Source organism: Neltuma alba, unplaced genomic scaffold (genome assembly GCF_004799145.2).
Source record: "Neltuma alba isolate B1F8T4 unplaced genomic scaffold, ASM479914v2 tig00001517_pilon, whole genome shotgun sequence".
NCBI lineage: Eukaryota > Viridiplantae > Streptophyta > Magnoliopsida > Fabales > Fabaceae > Neltuma > Neltuma alba.
In genome coordinates this window covers 11,941-33,197 of record NW_021632491.1, presented here as the reverse complement: position 1 = coordinate 33,197, position 21,257 = coordinate 11,941, and the positions used below count along the sequence as shown (strand labels likewise).

At 32.0% G+C, this 21,257-nt stretch overlaps 2 protein-coding genes and 1 pseudogene across 2 annotated transcripts; all 3 read left to right on the top strand.

The window, feature by feature from the left end:
- Window positions 1-4,080: 4,080 nt before the first annotated feature.
- LOC114758102 (uncharacterized) lies at window positions 4,081-5,566 on the top strand (annotated as a pseudogene).
- Window positions 5,567-10,098: 4,532 nt separating this feature from the next.
- On the top strand, window positions 10,099-12,312 carry LOC114758129 (uncharacterized). Its single transcript, XM_028947146.1, has 9 exons — window positions 10,099-10,119; window positions 10,200-10,470; window positions 10,585-10,681; window positions 10,788-10,912; window positions 10,999-11,083; window positions 11,203-11,335; window positions 11,434-11,588; window positions 11,673-11,793; window positions 12,184-12,312. Exons 1-9 carry the CDS (start codon window positions 10,099-10,101, stop codon window positions 12,310-12,312), a joined length of 1,137 nt encoding a protein of 378 aa, XP_028802979.1.
- Window positions 12,313-13,373: 1,061 nt separating this feature from the next.
- On the top strand, window positions 13,374-15,287 carry LOC114758148 (cytochrome b-c1 complex subunit 8-like). Its single transcript, XM_028947167.1, has 2 exons — window positions 13,374-13,569; window positions 15,038-15,287. Exons 1-2 carry the CDS (start codon window positions 13,400-13,402, stop codon window positions 15,084-15,086), a joined length of 219 nt encoding a protein of 72 aa, XP_028803000.1. The 5' UTR covers window positions 13,374-13,399; the 3' UTR covers window positions 15,087-15,287.
- Window positions 15,288-21,257: the final 5,970 nt, after the last annotated feature.

The window sequence follows — 21,257 nt, the reverse complement described above, 5'->3', positions numbered from 1 at the left end:
TCTCTCTATTATAGGGCGCTTTTTAGAAAAGAAATAAATTCATGATTTCTATTAAAGGGATATTAATTAACACTTTCTAATTTTATTCTTGTTGCAATTTACTTAAAAAGAGAATTTAGTGTTTTCCTCTTGCTCCTCGAATGCCATGTTTCTCCCTTTCGTTTCCTTCAAAGCTTCGTTGCCCTTGCAATGATGCAAATATTCAATGTGACTCTTCTACCATCATAAGATCCATCTCCATGTATATTTCATAGAGTATGAGAAATGAATTTGTGAATAGTAAATCTTTATTACAGATTTTAAATTTTAAATTGATATTTTCTTAAGAGCATGTTTGGACTAGTTTTTCAAAACTAGATTCTGAAAAAATCAAGCATGACAAATAAGCGATTAGCAAGGGTTCAAATGTTTATTAAAATCGTGCTTGCAATCAGCTTTTGGTCCATACAAAAATGGGCTAAAAACTTATCCAAACACATAAAAAATTGTCAAATATGCTTTTGGGTTAAAAAAAGCAGCTTTTGTGCCAACCCAAAGTGCATCCAAACCGACCCTTAATCCCTTAGAAAAAGTTGTACCAATGAGTGTGTGTGATTGTATGAGCATTGAGGAAAATCTTATTTTGATTAAAGAGCACCTTTTTTCAGCTATATGTCAATACCAACTTATCAACCCAACTCTAAAATACTTAAATATTGCATAATGGTACTCCCAATTCTAAATTCATGTTATTTCTTTCTTCTTCTCAAAAGATGAAAAATAAATGCACGATCAAGACACAATTCTTACCCCTTGTAGTGTAAAAAAGGACATTAAAGTTCCTTTTATTTTTTTTTTTGGAAACCTTTTCTTAGAAGCAGAGATTATGATACTCAAAGCAGTCTTGTTTAAAGTGGTGAAAAGATGGAACTGTAAACTTTCAAGCTGTGACTTTCTCGGTTTCTCCCACCCTTTCACTTTCACCATTTTTGAGTTTGTGCAGAGCACACAAAATTTTATTATTCATTCACATGTTTAGATAAACAAAAAATTCTTTATTGACAAATGACAATGCAAAATTGTGGTAATGATTAAGTTATGAAAAGTCAAATCATTTGTTCCAGAATTTATTAATAAAGAACCTGCCTCTCTCCATATGTATATATAAACAAAATCCACATTTTATTGTCAATTAATTACATTCATGAAGGTAATACCACTCAGTGCTCACGCTGTGAACAATGTGAAAGTCAGATGGTTCATGGCCGGACTTGTAGTGCAAAGACACTAAACACTTCTTTTATCAAATTTTTTTTTGAAATAAAAAAATTTAGATGAGTTAGGTTTCAGGAACTCATCACGATTATGATATACCTTTAGGCTTAGGGAGCACTTACAGATTACCCAGTAATAAAATTCTTATATCAAGAATGTGATTCAAATTTACGACTTTGGCCCTGTTTGGATAACAAGTCAAACCATGGTTTGGAAACCCAAACTATGATTTGGGAAAAAAACAACCCAAACAGGTACAAATTATCTGAAACCATGGTTTGGGCAAAACTATGGTTTTGGAACCCAAAACCATGGTTTTGAGAGAAGTGAATCCATTCTGCTTCTGGCTCAAATTGGAGAGTATCATTGTGCCTATTAGAGTAAATCTCAACAATAATATGACTTTAACACCCCTTAATTAATTTTTTATAAACATATTTAATCTTATATCTTATAAATAAATATACACATATTAATTAATTACTCCCTCCGTTCCTTATTATAAGAAACGAATAACCGAATTACGTTGATCAAAAAAACAGTTAAAATTAGTTAAAAACAATCAATAGGTAAAAAGTATAATTTTTTTTCAAAAATACCCTCATTAATAAGGAGAGAGAGCATGAGAGAGAACAATGGTAAATTATTAAAAGAAAGAGAAGTGGGAAGGAGAGAGAGTGTGAGTTGGAGACAATAAATATGGATAGAATAGGAAATCAACACAAAAAAGTAGAGACAACTTTTAAGTATCTCTTATATATAGGAACATGCCATAAGCATCAAATGTCTCTTATAATAAGGAACGGAGGGAGTATTAATTATATTATCTTATGTATTATTAATTATGTTGGTAAAAAATCTATTATTAACAATTTTATTCCTTCAAATTAAAATATATCATACAATCTATGTTTTATGTAATTATCATATTAACTTATGCTTTTTTTAATAATTTGTACATATAAAAAGTGCTTCTGATAATAACTATCCACACACTCTCACTTCTTAGAATCACTTTTTCACAAAATCTATTCTTCACAAAATCTATTTTTTCCAGAATCTATTCTCTATAAGCTGTTCTTTAAACCATAGTTTGGTTTCATCCAAACACACCCTTTGTGTATTATAAATCGATTCCTTTCCAATTACATCAACTTTTGTTGATTTTATGAATTTTTTTTTTTGTTGCAAACGTGAAGTTGTGAGGTATGTAAAAAGTATAATATGTGCGTTATTATTGAAAAATAATAGATGGTCCCTGTACGAACTTTCTAGGTGGTGACTCTTTAAGTCTTAACACGCGCTTCATTCAAACTCAGAAGCCTTTAGCCCTAATGGGATTTGGCACAATTTTTTTTTTTGTTTTTTTAACATACCATCCAAAATTCAAAACTACATTAAATTTTGACTAATTTAAATTTGAGATGAGTAGATAGTTTTCTCAAAGAATAGTTTGAATCTAAAGTCTAAACTTCACAATTATGCCAATAAGAGTTGATCTAGTTGGTAAAAAATTTATTCATAACCTATAAAATCATGAATTTGAATCTTACTATCAATATGAGAACATTATCAGTCGGCGATTTATAAGTAACTCTATAAGCGTTTTTAGAGCTTAGAAGCCTGTCTTTGCCCTAATAAGTTCCCGGAACTTAACTCACATAAACTTTTTATTATTAAAAAAAATTTCATAGCTATAATCCATTCCACTAATAAGACCAATACTTGTTAATTTACGCATGCAAATTTTGTATTTTATTATGAGTTTGATTTTGACAAACTTAAATATGTATATTTTAAAATTTATTAACATCTTATATTTTTATTAAAATTTTAAAGGGGGAATATTATCTAAATTCGAAAAAATTGTATTAATTAGATACAAACAAGAATCTTAATTTATGGATTACACTTGAAATCTAAATGAAATATTCATATTTATAATTTCTAAATTTATATTTATTTAAATTGGTATTTTCAACTTATTTTTTAATTTATCTAAGAATTCATTTATTAAGAATTTTTCCTTGAATGCAAAATGAAGAAAGGATAGGAAAGTGAAATTTTGGGGTGAAGGTAATTAAATTAGTGATTAGTAAAGGAAGAGGGGAGGAGAGGGAAAGAGGAAGGCAAAGGGTTGGTCGCGGCATTCACTGCATCTGCCTTGCGCTTAACTTCTTTCTGCACACTCACAGCTACTTCCAGCTCCTCCCTAATCAAATTCTTGACATTGACCTTTTTCCTCTTCCTTTTAACAAAATTAAAATCCTTTTTTGGGGAAATCAAGATGTTGGTATAATTGAAAAAACCAGCAGTAATCTTGATTCTTTATTTTTCTTATTATTTTTAATAATTTTTTAATAAAAAATCTAACTTTTAAAATTATTTTTTATTATGAAAAATTTGACAAATTTTTAATGTTTTGTTCTGAAACAAAATTAATTATATATTGATAGCTGATCAAATATTCAATATATCACCAATTTTTTCAAACAATTAGTAGAAAGAGGTAGCTAGTGCAGTGAGTATAATTTTTTTTCAGTTGTATACAATTTATCTTTTACGCAAAAATTTTCAAAACAGAAATAACTTGTACATAACTAAAATTGTGTGTGTGTGTGTGTGTCCATATAATAATTCACAAACGCGTCCCTCGATAATGTGAAATTCACCTTCCCTCTTTTCCCTAAACCATTTTCATCATTATATCATTAGATTAAAATGGTACAAATCATCGGTAAGAAATTTTCAAGAATCGAATCTCGTGACAAAAAAAATTACGTGATTTTCGGCCTAAAGAACAACAGAGAGAGTCTGGGTGCCAGGTGGGTACGGGAAGAAGCAAGAGTCGCGCTCGGAGGACCCTGTGTCTGCTGCTCCAAACTCCATTAACATAATACAATGAAGCTTCAATGTGGGTTCATTACAGTAAGTCTTCAACTCCCCAGTCTCATGTCCAAACTTTACATCTCAGTCGCCTCTTGAATTTTTGATGAAATTCGGGTCTCTCCGAATCTGTTTTTCATAGCCATTTTAATTTGTTCTTCATTATCTTTCCGAATCAAGATTTGCGCATTGCTGGCTTCTTTGAATCTGAAAACACTAACTCAGATATAAGAATTCCAAGATTTGTCGTTAACCCATTACAGGAATTGGTTGCTTGAAGGCGGGGTTTTGTTGTAACTCGATGATTTAGGTGAAATGTACTATGGGACTTGGAAATTTCGGGGTTTGGCCTCTCAGTCTTCTAATTAGTGGGTTTCATTGAATTTTTTGAAGGTACGCATGAGATCTTGATGAGGGTCAGAACCAGTTTCTTTCTACTGCTCGCATTGCCATGTCTTCTTTCACTCCCATTCCTAAATGCTCAGTCGTCATCATCACCAGCTTCTTCTCCTGGGTTATCAGCTCGCTCACTGGATGCCCTTCTTCAGGACTATGCTTTTAGGGCCTTCATTAGGCCAAGAACTGGGATTCCCTACGATGGGAAATTGCCCTCTAACCTAACAGGAATTAGCATTGCGGCATTAAGGCTTAGGAGTGGTAGTTTGAGGATCAGAGGTGTTGAAAGCTATAAGGAGTTTCAGATCCCAAGCGGGGTTGTTGAACAGCCTTATGTGGAGAGGCTTGTTTTGGTGTATCACAACTTCGGCAATTGGTCTGACCATTTTTACCCTTTACCTGGTTACACTTATTTAGCTCCAGTTATTGGTCTGTTGGCCTATTCTGCTGCGAATTTGTCTGCCACTGAGTTGCCTGAACTGGACATAAGAGCTTCTGATCAGCCAATTTTGATCAAGTTCCCAGATGTGAAGAAGAAGCAGCAGCCACATTCTGCATCATCATTATCGTCACCGTCACCCAAATGTGTGTACTTTGATTTAAACGGTTCAGTTCATTGACATTCTACTACCTGGAATGTCTGTTCAACAGGTCAACAAGGCCATTTCTCTATAGTTGCGGAAGACTCTGAATCTCCATCTCCATCACCTTCACCAGCTCCTTCTACTTCTGTTGGAGTTCCAAGTGAAAAAAGTCATGGAATGAAGAAGAAGAAGTCCTATATTCCATGGATAATTGTTGGATCTTTGGTTGGTGGGTTGGTTTTGTTGATAGTATTGTATCTTTTGCTTGTTAAGGTTAGGAGGTCTAAGGAAACCAGGAGGATACAGGAAATGGAGTGGGCTGCAGAAAGCAATGAACCCTTGCACATGGCATCCATTGGAGGGTCCAAAGCACCTCTAGCTCTGGGGACTCGTACCAGACCAGTCATAGAAAATGATTACGTTCCTTAGATCTCTAACTCATTCTTGCAACAGCATCATGTTTTTTCTTCTTCTTATTAACTCCTTCACTGGGATTTTGATTTTGTCTCTTCATAAAGAGCTCACAAGCTCGGTTAGCTGAGTTTAGTTTCTTGGTTTATAATCTGTTTGATTTCTTTGCTGTTTCCTTTTGCTTACATTAACATGTACTAGGATACTTTCTTTTATGTTACAGAAGAACTTTGCTGTGAAAGAGGTTATCTGATCATTGAGCTGCGTTGAACTTTTGATGAGCCCTTTTGTTTTGCTTTTTGTGGTTGGTTTGTCACTTTCATATTTACTGTTTTCAAATTTGAAGCGTCAGGGTGGGAAATTCCAATTACATTGACATACGTGGATATTAACATTAATGAGACATCCTTACAGTTTCTTAAAAAGTAATTCTATGGCCAAATCCAATTAAGGGGGTGTTTGCGTGGAAACCAAACTATGGTTTCAGAAGTGATTTTACGATGTACGAGATAAATATATGGAGGAGTTTATCTCGATTGGGGAAAGTATTTTTAAGAAACACTTTTCAGGGTATTCAAACACCCTTTAATTCCTTTAGTAATTGGCGAATGTCATACAGAAAGCTAACCTTGACAGTGGGAAAAAAGTTGTCAATATTATTATTTTTAAATTATATGATTTGTTATAATCTTTATTTTATATATTGATGTTTTTTTATAAGCTTATATATTGATGTTATTCATTGATGATTTATCAACACGGCAACTTTCTCTGCATCTTCTATTAACTTATGTATAATGCCACGATGTCATTTCTTTCTTTCTTTCTAGGAAACATGACACAAAAATGATACTTGAACTTGGAGTTGGAAATGTCAAAATAGTCACTTAAATTAGAAAATTTCAATTTTGTTACAAGTGACCAATTTGACATTTATAAATTTGCTGAAATAATTATATTGTCCCTAATTTTATTATTATTTTTTTAAAAAACCAAAACCCTTACTAGCCAGCTGGTCACTGGAGCTCTGATGTTGTCGCTGGCAGCCGTCATTAGAGTTTCGGCAGCTGGAAACAATTTCTTTAAAAAATTTTACAACTTCATTATAACGGTTAATAATTTTTGTAATACTATTAACAATTTTAATATAGCAGTTAACAATAGGTTTTTCGAAAAATTCCAAAAGTATTTTTACAGCTTCAATAATACCGTTAACAAGTTCTGTGACTCTATTGGCAACTTTGGTATAACATTTAACAATACGTTTTCTTAAAAATGGTATTTTTACAACTTTAACAACTATTTTTTTTAGAAAATTTTTACAACTTCAATATAATGGTTACCAACTTTTATAACATTATTAACAACTTTATTTTTTTAAAAAAAATTGTATCATAGAAATACACAAAATGGTCTCACCACAATATTAATATCATAGAAAAATGATTCCTAATTAAATTTAATTATTTATTTATCTTTGTTTACAAATTTTTTGTGCCAAGATACTCCCTACAGTGAATATACTTCACTTTTCAACCTATGTTCTATTATTTATAAAATATAAAAAATTATTATAAAATAATACAAATATATAATTTTTAAAATTGATCTTTTCAAAATATCTACACACACCTATATTCTAAATATTATACCATATATATTCTAAAATTTTAATCTATACCTATTTTCTAAATATTATACTATATATAGACATATGCTACATTTACTACTACATATCAATTTATTTTTATTAATAAAACAATTAATAGCCTCCAAATGAAATGTAATACAAGAAATTACATGCATAATATATTAAATATCCTAAAATTAATGATATAATAACAAGAAGAAAAAAAAATACTGAACAAAGTTCTCAAGTCCACATAAATATAAGATCAAAAAAAATCTACATAATTAAATATATTTAAAGCCTTTCAAGAAGAAAATGAAACATGCGTTCTTTTATTAAAAAAATCAATATTTAATATTTTTAGCTAAAGGAATTTAACTATATAAATTAGCATTATTTTTTAAAATACATAAAGTATGAGGGAATATTTATTTCTTTTTAATAACTATTACATATTTAATATTATTGTCCTTTTGGATTTCAACATCGTCAAAACATAAATAAAATGTAATTTTTATATCATGATTTTTTTATTTAATGAATTTTTAATTTGGAAATTTGCTCTAAAAAAATTGAGTCTTAAAAGATTTATATTTTAGTTACTTTTTTCTTCCAAATCATTTATACCCGTCCCCTTTTAATCCTTTATTAGGAAAATCAAATATTAACTAGTAGTTAGCTAAAAAAAAAATAATGTCTACGACATTTGAATTTTCATACTTTCATCCATGATGTTAATGGACATATATACATATATTTTCTAGTTAAAGGTATGCCCTCTCTGCATTTTCATAAAAATTATTGCGGATCCATTGAACACATTAGAGTTAGTTTCTTTTTTAGGTTGTTATATCTCTTATGAATACAATTACGTAATATAATATGCTTAACTAGTACTACTCTATTATTTATTATAAGAAAATTAGCAACATGTCTTTATTTTTAATAACAAACTCAATTTGTCAAAAAAGTTCATGACTAAATATACTAACTTTGCTATAAAAATTAAAAAAGAAATTAAATAAGAGATGCACCTTAATCAGATCAGTAATCAACCTTTAAGCTGGAATAAAATGCAGTATACCACAATATAACACACACCACCAATATCTAACTAGAAGAGGAAGGAAACAACTGAAAAGAAGAAGAAATGGCCAATATCTATAGAAGAGGAAGAATGGACTGAGAAAGAGGAAGAATGGACTGAGGAAAGAAAGCAACCACAAGAAAAAAATTTGGAGCATGCAACAATTATATAGACCATGCACTTATTACTTCCACATACCTTTTTTCTTCTTCTGTCACTTCACGTTTCAGCTTTATACTATGCCTTCACAAGTTGAGAAAACTAAACAGACAACGCATGGCGAATCTTATAGATTGATTTGACCCAAGCTATAGTACAAGTGATGAAAATATCAATGAAAGGCACGCTGGAACACTTATTGAATACGGACAAGACTGAAGTCTATCATACTATGAACGACTTCTAATTTTTGTAATTAAAAAATATATTACATTCCCAAAATCGTTCTTAACGTGAATGACTTCTTTAGAAATTTAAAGTCCAATAACGTATTTTGGGGAATACTTCCCACCGCACATAGTATCAATCATCAACTATATACTAGAAATCTTGTAATATCCAAATTTTCAATTAGATCGATAAGGGTTGGATCTCGCAATCAATGTATTTTGCTTGGTGTATTATTAATAAAATCATATTACAATTCAAAATTTATTATTCTGAAAAGACGTGTTATTTAAATGCATTAATGAGAAATTATTAATTAGAGAATTAACCAATCAAATTCAAAACAATGAAATGATTATGTTTTAAATGGATTTCCAAATTTATTGATTGGGATATTAATACAATAATATCTTTTATGGCATATATTAATTATATTAGATTGAAAATAGATTTTGAAAATTATATTAGTTGTAATAATAACATTCAAATTCAAAATAACAATTGAAAAATAACACGTTCTTTTATAAATTTAAATTTTAAATTACATTTAAATGCTTTAAAAAACATTTTTAAAATTGAAAACCCAATAAATATGTAGAATCACAATTTCTTTTGTTTTATATTGATATTGATGATATGGTGCACACTGATAGCTTCTTATTTTACATTTTTTATTTTAATATCCTTTCCATAAAATCAATTAGAGTTAAATTCAATTATTTTTTTATACTCAACAAAAGAATCTTATGATATTATTTACTTTCTATTTGGATATATGGATTTATGCTGATTTGATCATGGTCCCTAAATATTTAAATGTCAGCGTACACTTTTATTGTGGTAAAACTAAGCAACGCATTCTGGATTCTTCGCTTACTGAATTAGGGCATCTAAAAGCGTAAAATTTATTACATATAGAATTAAAAGATGATTTCAATTCACTATCTATTATGGTATCCAAAAATATTCAGTTATATGGGATTTGTGCATATTAAATTAAATTAAATTAAACTAAATGCGGTGCATTATAATTAAATGAGAATTTAATTGGAGGTTCAAACAGAGGAATTTTTTAATTAAAATTCGCATCTCCATTTCAAATGGTATAGGTTAATTAAATGACGGAAGAAATCAAGGAAACCTTGCAAATTGTCTTATGATTTTCACGTTATTTAAATGGTGCACCTTGGAAAAAGGGTAATGCTCCCCAGTATTTCTTTCACGTTATTTACAACGCTCCCATTAATTAACCCATTCTTTTCACGTTATTTGCCAACATTTCTCTCAATTAACTTGTTCTCACACAGCTTCATATTTCGATGTCAAAGCAAATGGTGAACTTCCCTCACGATTTGATCAAGGATGTAGATTGTAGCAAAGAAACGTGGTGCATCATTGTTAGAGTGCTAAGGAAGTAGACAGTAGCTAAGAAGTCCCCACCTTTTGATGTTTGGAAAGTTAGTATGATTTTGTCCGATGAAAAGGTTAGTAAGTAATAATATTGTTTTATTCATTGAAAAAAATATCTACAGTGAACTCATTTCATTGTATTCTATGTAACCAGGGTGATAGGATTGAAGCTTCCATTGCTCATAAAGGACATATACAAAGATATGTCAAAGATTTAGTAGAGGGTGGGGTTTATCAATTTGAGAACTTCGAAGTCGTGGACAATGATGATGACAATTACAAAACTTGTGACCATCCTTGCAAAATTATGTTCCATGCAATGACATTTTTTCAAGAGCATGATTTGCCAATCCCCCTGTATGCATTTAACTTTGTTCCAATCAAGGACATTGCCAACAACAATGCCAAAAACAATAAATTAGTTGGTTAGCACTCCTTTCCTATATTGTTTTCGTTGCTTGTATCTAATGCATGTTTGTGTTTTGAGTGACATTATATCCATTTCAATTTCTTCTTACCGATTCAACAAGTTCACGCAGATATTATTGGATTTCTACAAGCATTTGGGAACTTGGTTGATCATAAAAATGATTTTGGAACAACGAAGAAATTGGCTCTCACTATTGCTGATCAAAAGTAACACACTTCTTTTTCTTATCTAGGACCTCCAACAAGTGAGGATAAAAATAGATGATTGCACGTCAATTTGACATATTCTTATTTTATTATCGTTTATTTGCAGTGAAATCCAAGTAAATGTATCTCTTTTTGGGGAGGTCGCAAAAAAGGCGTTTGAGGCGAGGACAGATGATTTAGAAGTCCCCACTATAGTTGTCATACGGTTTGCTAAGATTGCAAGGAAAAAAAGTATTTGTATATTGTTAGCAGTATCTCATTGATTCTTTTTTTTTTTTTTAATGAGACTTACACTTCAATTTCAATTTTGGTTCAAGGTTATGGACACATATCTAATGCCTTTTATGTGACAAGAGTTTATTTCAATCCAGATTTTCCAGAGGTCAGGAGTTTTATTGACAGGTAAAAACTTATCATTGTTTTATATTAATCAAGCATTTGTCTTGTAAGTGTGTATACATACATACATATATATACATATAATGGTGTTCTCAGACTTAAATCTCAGCTTCCCTTCACAGCCTCAATGTTATGCCTGGAGCAAGTCAGGCTTTCTCACAGATCTCTTCTACTGTAGTGCCCGAGATTACCAGTGACTCTCTCTTAACTTTCCCTACTAGAATTCCATTGGGTGAAATTTCCATATTAACAGAGGCCAGTATTTTCATTTCATCAGCTTTTTGTCATGGTAATTACTTTCTAAATGTTTAAATGTTTGAATTACTAACCTTTATTTCCATGTAATTTATTAGGCATCAGAAGTTGTTACCAAAGTAACCATCCAAAAAGTTGAGACATCTTACGGTTGGTACTATGATGGATGTCCATGCGATAAAAAGCCAGCATATGAGGGTGACAAATTGAAATGCAATTCTTGTCATAGGGAAGTACTAATGACTGAACCCAAGTAAGTTTTAACTAATGTCAACATTCTTTAACTATGGGTTTTCATAACACTTCATGTTAACAGTTGAACCTTTGTTTTGAAAAGATTCAAGCTTCATTACACAGTTTTTGATTCTACTGCAAAGTGTTCCATACTGTTCTTCAACCGTCATGCATCCGAACTCATACATTGTTCAGCGGTTGATCTTAGGAAGGCAGTAGTCAAGGTTTGCAGTTATATATATAATAAGATATACTTCTTGTAGATTGTTGTTTGTTGTTATATTTGTTTCAAAATATGTCTTGTAATTTCAAAAAGGAGCACCTCATTCTTTCCCGAAAGAGTTAAATCAAGTTTCTGGAATGGAAATCGTTGTTATGCTTAAAGTCAAGGAACACAACTTGAAATACCCTATGAGTAGTAGAGTGTCTCCCTTTTCTCTACAGAGAAAGATATCCTTGAAAAGTTCACATATTCTGACGCAAATACCCATGAGAAGGTAAGTAACATACCAATTCTATCCGATTTACACATGATATTACCCTATCTCATCATATATAGTGACATTAAAATTTTTAGTCTGTTAACCTTAATGTTCTTTGATTATATTTCATAGAGTTCACCATTGGAGTCATCTGCGTCTGGATCATGTGAAAAAATGACGAGCAATGATAGATCTGTTGAAAATGATGATATTAACACATCTCAGTTGATGACTTCTACAACAAATTTGACAAAGTGGTAGAAAATTGAAAGGAATGCACCCATCGAAATTGATGATATTGGCATATTAGAACTATCAACACCAAGCTTTAGCACCACAAAACCAGTTAAGAAGATCAAGAAGGAAAAATAAGCAGTTACCATTCAGGAATTCCCTATGAAGATCATTGTTTCTATTATTTTTCGTTATTTTACTTATTTTGCTAGGTTGGGCGTGAACTGCTTTTTATGACTGTCATAGTTGTGGTGTAACGGTGCTGTTTTTCAAAATATACTCGAACCTTCATTGTCATTTTAACTTCTTGTGTCTTATCAATCAATCATCAATTATATTCTTGAAAACTTGTAATACCCGATTCGTTTGAAAATGGGTTGGATATGAGATTATAGAATCTGAATATATTTAATTAATGATATTTAAATAACATATTGACTGAAATTTGAATATATTGAATTAAATAGGAAACATTATAAATAAATGCAATTACAAATAGAGATTCAAATGAAGAAATTAATAAATAAATTTAAATTTGAATAATATCTTAATTAAAATTTAAATATATTACATTAAATGGGGGTGTTATAATTAAATAGTATGCCAATAAGAGGTTTAAATGGAGAAATAAATAAATAATTTCAAATTTTTATCTATTCCCCATAAATTCTGCATTTCTAATTCAAATTCCATTAAAATGAATTAACGAAATATATTTCCATTAGAAATAACTTTTAAGCTATTTCAGATAATGCAATTTATTAAAATTTTAAATATAATCAACTATGCTAATCCGTGCATCCGGGATAAATTTCTAGTTTTGATAATATCTTGTAATGTTTACCGTATCGGGTAAAAAAGCCATTGAAGCGAGCAAGGCACTCGGTCCTGTACATATTTGAGTAATGAATTCCTTCTTTTCCCCAAAAAAAAAAAAGAAAAAGAAAAGGAAAGGCACTCGAATTCGGGTCGGAATGAGAGTTAGGACATTCGAAAGTTTCGGATCCTAGGGTTTTCAGGGCCCATTCCCGCCCCAATCCATCACTGCATTTTCTTTTCCTACCCAACCGGATTTGATCGGAGGAAGACGACGACCGCAACTTGAGCTGCCGAGATGGGGAAGCAACCCGTTAGGATGAAGGCCGTGGTCTATGCTCTTTCACCTTTCCAGCAGAAAGTTATGACTGGTCTCTGGAAGGATTTGCCTTCCAAGATTCACCACAAGATCTCTGAGAATTGGATCAGCGCCACGCTCTTGCTCGGTCCTCTTGTCGGCACCTATACGTATGTTTTGTTCCATTGTTGTAAAGCCCTTTTTATGTATACCTTCATGTGTTTCTGATCTGGGAAATGATGAGTTTTTAATTCGATTTCCTTGTCTTATTTTCTTAGGACTTGCATTTTTCTGTGTGTTTTACTTTAGTTTGTGTGGTGTAAATCTTTTTTCTCGCTCATCTCAATTATTAGCATGGTGTTGAAAGATTCTGCACTGGGAGGATTATAAAATTGCCATGAACTCCTGATTTTGTTCCGCAAGGTTAAAACAAATGCATCAATTGTAAGATTCTCGCTCTAAGACGGATTATCGAATATTGTCATGAATAGTTGATTTTGATTCACTCCTCGCAAGGTTAATATGAAAGCTGAGGCCAAGGAGGAATGAGAGGGAAGATTTTAAAAATACTAACAGACTCCATAGTTTAATTACAAAGGAAGCTGAGGATAAGCTTAGGATAGTGTTCTAAGCATACGCAGCCTTAGCATTTGAACTTATTCCTCAGAAGATGTTATATGTCTTTGCCCCCTATTTCATGTTCTGTATGATATACGGATTGGTAGATCTAAATTTCATATCTACAGTAAGAAAGCATGTCAACAGTTCTTCTGGGAAGGAGGAATATCAGTGGTATCAAATAAGCCAAATAGCTGAAGTTTAACTCGTGGTGTTATTTTTATTTTTGGGGTATATTAATTTACAATTTTTACATTCTCTGTGGAGTGTGGATGGCCTTTAATAAGAATTTAGCAGCATAAGACCTTTTTTTCAAAAGCAAAAAAAAAAAAAAAACTTTGCCAAGTATGTAATCGAAAGGCACATTGTTTGGATCAAAAAAATAAACATAAAGAACATAACTAGAATACTATTTGTGGGGCAAAGTTACAAAGTACTCAAACTTTAATGTAAGCATTGTTTTTCAATCAATAGAATTCATAGAAATGATGCTTTCAAGGATGTTATTCCAGTGCATTATGTTTATGGTACATTGTTGAGTTGTCCCAAAAACCATTCGGGAAGCCAATGTCAATGGCATTTCCTTCTGATACATTAGGAGAGTTTGAGCCCGGATTTCAATTCTACCCATAATCTACTCCACCCTTACCACTTGAGGGCTTCTCATGGCATTTTTTTTTTTTTAACCTCCATTTCTTCTCCAAGCAGGGTAGCTTCCAATGGCATTTCTAATCTCAATCCCTTTTCCTAGTGGGCGCTATGTTGCTGTTAACTTGGCCTCGGGCCAAGCAATTTTAGTTAGTCAGTCTGCTAATAGTTTTGTTTTCTGGTCGCAACTCTTGTATTCATTGGAAAGGATTTTTAAAGAAAAAGAAAAAGAATACCTGGATCAAACTTTGGTTGGAAGTTTTGCAGAAATCATTTTCACAGAATAGGTGAAACTAAACGGATATTAACTCCATTTGGCACTGCTGTCTTCTTATGTTTTGAATTTAATTCATCTTCGATGGCTGTATGTAGGTATGTTCAAAACTACCAGGAAAAGGAGAAGCTGGCTCACAGGTACTGAGGACATGCAAGAGTGTATGCGGATAATCTCCATCTTTACCAGAAGACATTTGAAATTTTCTTGTGTAACCTGCAAACAGCCTGAAAATGATGAAACTAGATCTATGGTTGAAATATTATTCTACAAGTTTGGAATGTTTCGACTCTGAGAGGCCTCAATAATTGTTATCTTCAAGATGCCTGTATGCCATTGCCATCAAAATGGAAGCTTAATTTTATTAAGCTTTTGATTCATAATAAAGACTTAGGCGGTCCCATATTTTATTGCCACTGCAAGTGCTTTTTACTTATAGGTGTAATCCAAATAGCATCAAGATTCATTAGGAACATGTGGGTTTTATATGCCTCTTTTTTTTTTTTTTTTGTAAATCTTACAATGAAGCCCATCAATTTTTCTCCCAAAATGGAATTTTTCTTTGGGGAACATTGCCCATAAATACTTGTTTGGATAAATTAATTGCCTAATGCTAGTACTTGGTATATTTTGATACACAGAAAGTACTGGTATTTGATTTCATACATATGAAAGTTGTTATTGAGCAATTAATTCTCTAAATAAGTGTTTATGGGGAATTTTTTCAATTTTTTTCTACAGTTTTTCTACGTTTATCCTTTTTTTTTTCATTTTGCTTAAAAAAATTTAAACATGCTTAACTGTCTCTAATAACATTTAAAAAAATATTTCTTTTATATAATGTGTTTGCACCATCGTAATAACATTTTTTAAAAATTTATGTGGCTCTTAAATTAGCTTTTAATCTTAGCATGAGTAATAGATTTAGAAGAAAGATAAGGTGTTTATATAATTAGTATATACCAGACTTACAAATGGTGAAAAATAACAAGTTATTGACACAAGGAAAAATTGCCGACGAAACGTATATAGGTTTTGCTACAAAAATATTCATAAATTTTTATTAAGCGCGTCTAATACCATATATATATATTTTTAATGTAAACCTCCCTGTACGAGTTTAAAGTTGATATAAAAATGACAGAACCGTTAAACTAAGTTAACAGCACCCCCGCGATTTAAACCAAAAAACCCACTCCCTCACTACCTCTCGGCAAATTTTCCGGCTGCTCAGAACTATCACCATATGAAACTCTAATCAAAGCCACACCCAGATTTTAAGAAAATATCACAACCTAAATCATTATTCAACATTAACCAGATTTTACAAATAAAAAGGAAAAGGTTTAAGTGAACAGTTAGATCCTTATCAGAAGTAGGAACAGAGTAATTTTGATAGTGTGATTGGTAGCAAATCGGCTTTTAGTTTTCACAAGGAAAATCCCCTCTCTTAATTCTTAAGATCCTGGGACCATGCATCACCTAAATGGACAATGTGTGCATGATGAGCCTGAGTCAAATGTATAGAACGGACTTCATATTGGCTTTACGAATTCCATTGCCAATCCTTTAATCACTCATGCAATTTATAAATATGTTTCGTTCTATCAACAAAATTTGAACTTCCCATACTAACAGAAGCTTTCCACAAAGCCAAAGACAACAATAAAGTAAATGTAATAATTCATTTTTTGTGAGGAAACATGTGAAAGCTCAAGGAACAAAGCTCCATAATCCATCTGTGAAAGCGCAAGGAATGAAGGCCATAATCTTTTAGGCGATCAATTCTTTCTTTTTTTTGTTTTTGGTGAAAAAAAAGGGGCCCAACCCATTACATTACACGACTATTACAAACAGAAAAACTCTTCTGGGAAACTCAGTTCCAGCTAAGTCTTCCTCGAGTATGCTCCGTACTTCAGGCGGTGGAGTGTCCCAGATGATTCTTGGTGATTCAATCTGTAGACTAAGGTGAGCAAGTTTGTCCGCTGCTCGATTTCCTTCTCTAAAGACATGACTGATTTTGATTTGCCAATCCCCTTGCATCATCTCCTGAATTTCCTGGAAAATATGAATATGTCGACTTCTCTCTTTATTTTGCACTAACAGGTCCACCACTTGCTTCGCATCGCTTTCCACTTCTATTTTCTTGAATCCCATGTGTTTGCATAATTTTAGTCCTACCAAGATACCCCACGCCTCGGCCTCCATCACCCCACATCTTTGTAGCTGCACCGAGAAGCCTTTTAGCCATTCTCCTCCATCTCCCCTTATTGCTCCACCACATCCTACTTTTCCTTCATCCGTGCACATTCCGTCCGTGTTCAATTTACACCATCCTAGCTGAGGGGTTTTTCAAGAAATTTGTTCCTTTCTCATAACAATTTCCTCCATGGAATCCCTTTCCCACCTATGGTGATAATTAGCCAAATAGTTATAGACCTCCTTTTCCAGCTCGCACGGTAAATTGAAGTCCTGTTCGTGTATTTGTAGGTTCCGCCATCTCCATATAAACCAGCAGCATGTTGCAAATTTCTCCGCCCAACTGATGTCCTCCTCTTTTATTCTTTCTCTGTCAAGAAAAACTTCCAAAGAAATTGATGAAGAGAGGGAAGAGAATAGGATTGTTCACAGGACGGATTGGGACTTAGACCGGGACCGGTTCTGTCCCGATGAACAGTAACGGGACAACAAAATTGTCCCATGTCACATCCCATCCCGGAGTTGTCCCGGTCCCAATCGGGACAAGACGAAACCAAGACGTCTTGATATATTTTTTGAGTTGTTGGGCCTGGTGTAATGAAATTTGATTTTTTTTCCCCCCTAATCGTAGTGTTTTGGACTTAGCCTTTGTAAAAACTTTTTTTTTTAAAATTTCTTTGGGTACTCTTAAACAAAAACCCAAAATATTACATATAATAGTTATTAAAAACTCTAAATAAAAGCTTTGAATACAATAAAAGTTTGTTGGAAATTCTAATAATCAATGGTCTCAAATTATCAACAAATATAAAAGTTCTAAATAAATAGGTCCATAGTTTTATATAATAGTCTCAAGTCTTAAAAAAAATATGAAAAAAATGATATTATATAAATATGATAAAAAAATAGAAAAAATAAAAAGGACCGGGATGGGACGATCCCGTCTCATGTCCTGTCCTATCCCAGTTATTTTTTTGTCCTGTCCTGATTTGTCTGGTTCTAAAAAATTTCAAGACTAGACGGTCGGGACCGGAACAGGCTTATCGGGACGAGTCAGTCTTAAACACACCTAAAAGAGAGAGAGTGGGCACATTGTGTTCCGCAACTTTTGCTCGTCATCTTAGATCATGGTCAATAAAAGTCATAGAGGTTATCGCTGATCATCTTAGATCTCACCGCCGTTGCCATCATCTTGTCTCAAATCTCGATCAGAGTGAGGACGGCAAAACGGAGTTGAAGGTCAAATCCCAAAATCAAAAAAGGCATGGCTGCTTTACGTTCCTCCTTCCCTCGTGATACTCCAAAGTCTCAGGCCGTCGAACTTTGGATTTGTTCGTCTAGGCGAATCAATAAAATTGCCTTCTTCAATTTGGAGTCTCAGATTGAGGGTGGTTTTTCTTTTCTTTTTTTCCCCCCCTCTTGCTAAGTTGGGAGGGAGATCAACCGAGAAGATAAACAGGTCGGGTAGAGTTTTATTTTTGGACCCGGAAGTTGTTTAAATAATCCAAAAATACTTTAAAAATAGTTTTTTTAAAAATCAAAACAAACTCTTTCACATGTTTATTTTGTACAATATAAAAATACTTTTAAAATCATAGTTTTATTTTTACCAAATATCCCCTCAGCCTATCTTAGTATTTTCATGATAATATTGTGGACCCCACTATTAAAAAGTAACTGTCGTTAACATACTGCAACAGTTTTGTCATTTTTGTACACACTTTTGATAAGAGTTGTGGATATTTTTACACTTTAACTCATAACAACATGCTCAATGAATTTCATATTTAAAAGTGAAGTTTTTTTTTTGGGGGATAAAATAGCCAATTAGTATTAAATTATAAAGAAAAGGAGCAGAGACATTGGAAATATGTCACCCGTCTCATCTTGACGAGACCATGGTGTCATGCTCCATTTGGTTGCAAAACATTTGGATGTGAGGTGTAATCCCAATGGAATACCAATCCATTCCGTATAGTATCTTGAGAAAGCGAGAAGACAAGAGCTTCTCTTAAAGCAAAAAGTTAGTGGTGGAAAAAGGAGACTGTACAGAGGGTAGAAAGGCAAAAGCAAAATGAGATCAAATCAAAGGCAAGTTTTTCTTCCTGGTATGAGGCAGTCCATTAGGATATCCAAAACAATGAACAATATCATAGCTTAAATTTGTATTTAACTTACGACTTAAATAATGAACAATATCATAGCTTAAATTTGTATTTAACTTACGACTTATTTGAGAAATAGTCCAGTTGTGTTATTTACAATCAAATTTTAATGTTCCTGAATAATTAACAATTGAGATAGTAAACAGTCTCATCCTTATATGAAGGAGAATACAAGTTCGAATCTGGAGAAGCGTATTTGTTGGGAGGGTTTTAATATTAATGCTCTCGGCATGACAGAAATTAGTCTCAAGTTTAAAATGACATAGAGTTACTCTGAGTTTACACCAAATAATGTTTATGAATAAAATTTTTATATTTATAAGTTGAATTATGTCATGTATGAATCAAACATGTAAATATTAAGTAATTAAAAAAAAAGTTAGTGTCAATATCAATTAAAATAATTGAATTTAACAATGTTTTTAATTCTTTAAGTTGATTCTAAAAGCATTGTTTTAAAAAGTTTTGTTCCCAATTTACAAGTTCTAACTTGTAACAAAATTTTTGCAATAAGTATCTTGTAACTTTTTTTTTTTTGGCTACAATCATCTTGCAACTTAAGTACAACTTATTCTTAAAAATAAGGTGTTAACTTTCTCAATTCACAAGTTTCCTCTCACAGCAAAAGTTTGCATTAAAATTTTTGCAATTCAAGCACAAGACAACCTTAAAAATTAAAACATTAAATTTTAGAATTCACACGTTCATATTCGCAAAAAAAATATTTGCATTAACCATATATAATTTAAGCATAGGACATCTTTAAAAATTAATACGCTAAATTTTGCAATTCGTCCCAAGTTCCAATTCGCAATGCACAAGTTCTTATTCGCAACAAAACTTTTCCAACAAACCTATTTTAACTTAAGCATAAGATGGCCTTAGAAATTAACAACTTAATTTTTGCAATTCACCAATTTCAATTTGCATAGCAAACTACCTTTAATTTTCTAGTTAATGGGGGCCATTGGGGTAAATTGACAAATTTTCTAAATCTCAATTTAGATCGTATGACCTGCTTAATGGTTTTCTGAGTTTAACAACGCAAAGTAGAATTTGGGTAATTCATCCCTCTTTTGAGGAGGTTTTCCCCAAATATTAATTTTATATTGAAAAATTTGGGAAATAGATTAGGAAAAATTACAATGAGATCTTAAAAAAGAAAAAAATTACAAAACAAATGTGGTAGACATTGATATTCTTTATTTTAGAACTTATTATTATATGTTGTTTAAGTTGTTATAGATAGAACTAGTAATATAGGCGAGCCACCAGTTACGGTTGGCCTGTGACGAGCCTGAATAAAACATGCAAATGGAATATTTGGGTCGTTCTTTTTATTCTACTCAAATTTCTAAATATTTAAAATAAAACATGCAAATAGAAATTATGATAAGTAAAACATGGAATCCAAAGTTTCAACTTTCAAATACCTCAAAATATGAAATATACGATTGCATGATATATCCTAAATGATTTTAAAAACATCCCAAATTAAAATATAAATCCAAATCAACAATACCACAAAGTCATAAACACAATGTGTCACTACACAAATTATTATCAAGTACTCAATTATGAGTCATCACTCAATATTGATAGTTTCAAAGGGGCAAATTTGAAAAAAAAAGAAAAGAGAAAGAAGTACAACGGTTGGCGGGTTAGCTCATCGCAAATTCGATCTTGGTAGTTACGGGTTCAAAAATTCCGTTTTAAGATGATTCTCATTTTTATCAACCCAGTCTGTTACTTTTTGGCGGGCTGAGCTCGCAAGTTGAACTCCTATTATTAGCTCTAGTTATAAAGACAAAATTAATAATTATATTTATTTTTGGGACTTGATTGTAATTTTTTTAAAAAATTATTTGGATGAACTCGCATTCCCGCCGGTGCCACCACCTCATCTGTTTTGTTCATTTCACTGATTCAAACCTCGATTAACCCTTTCAAAGAG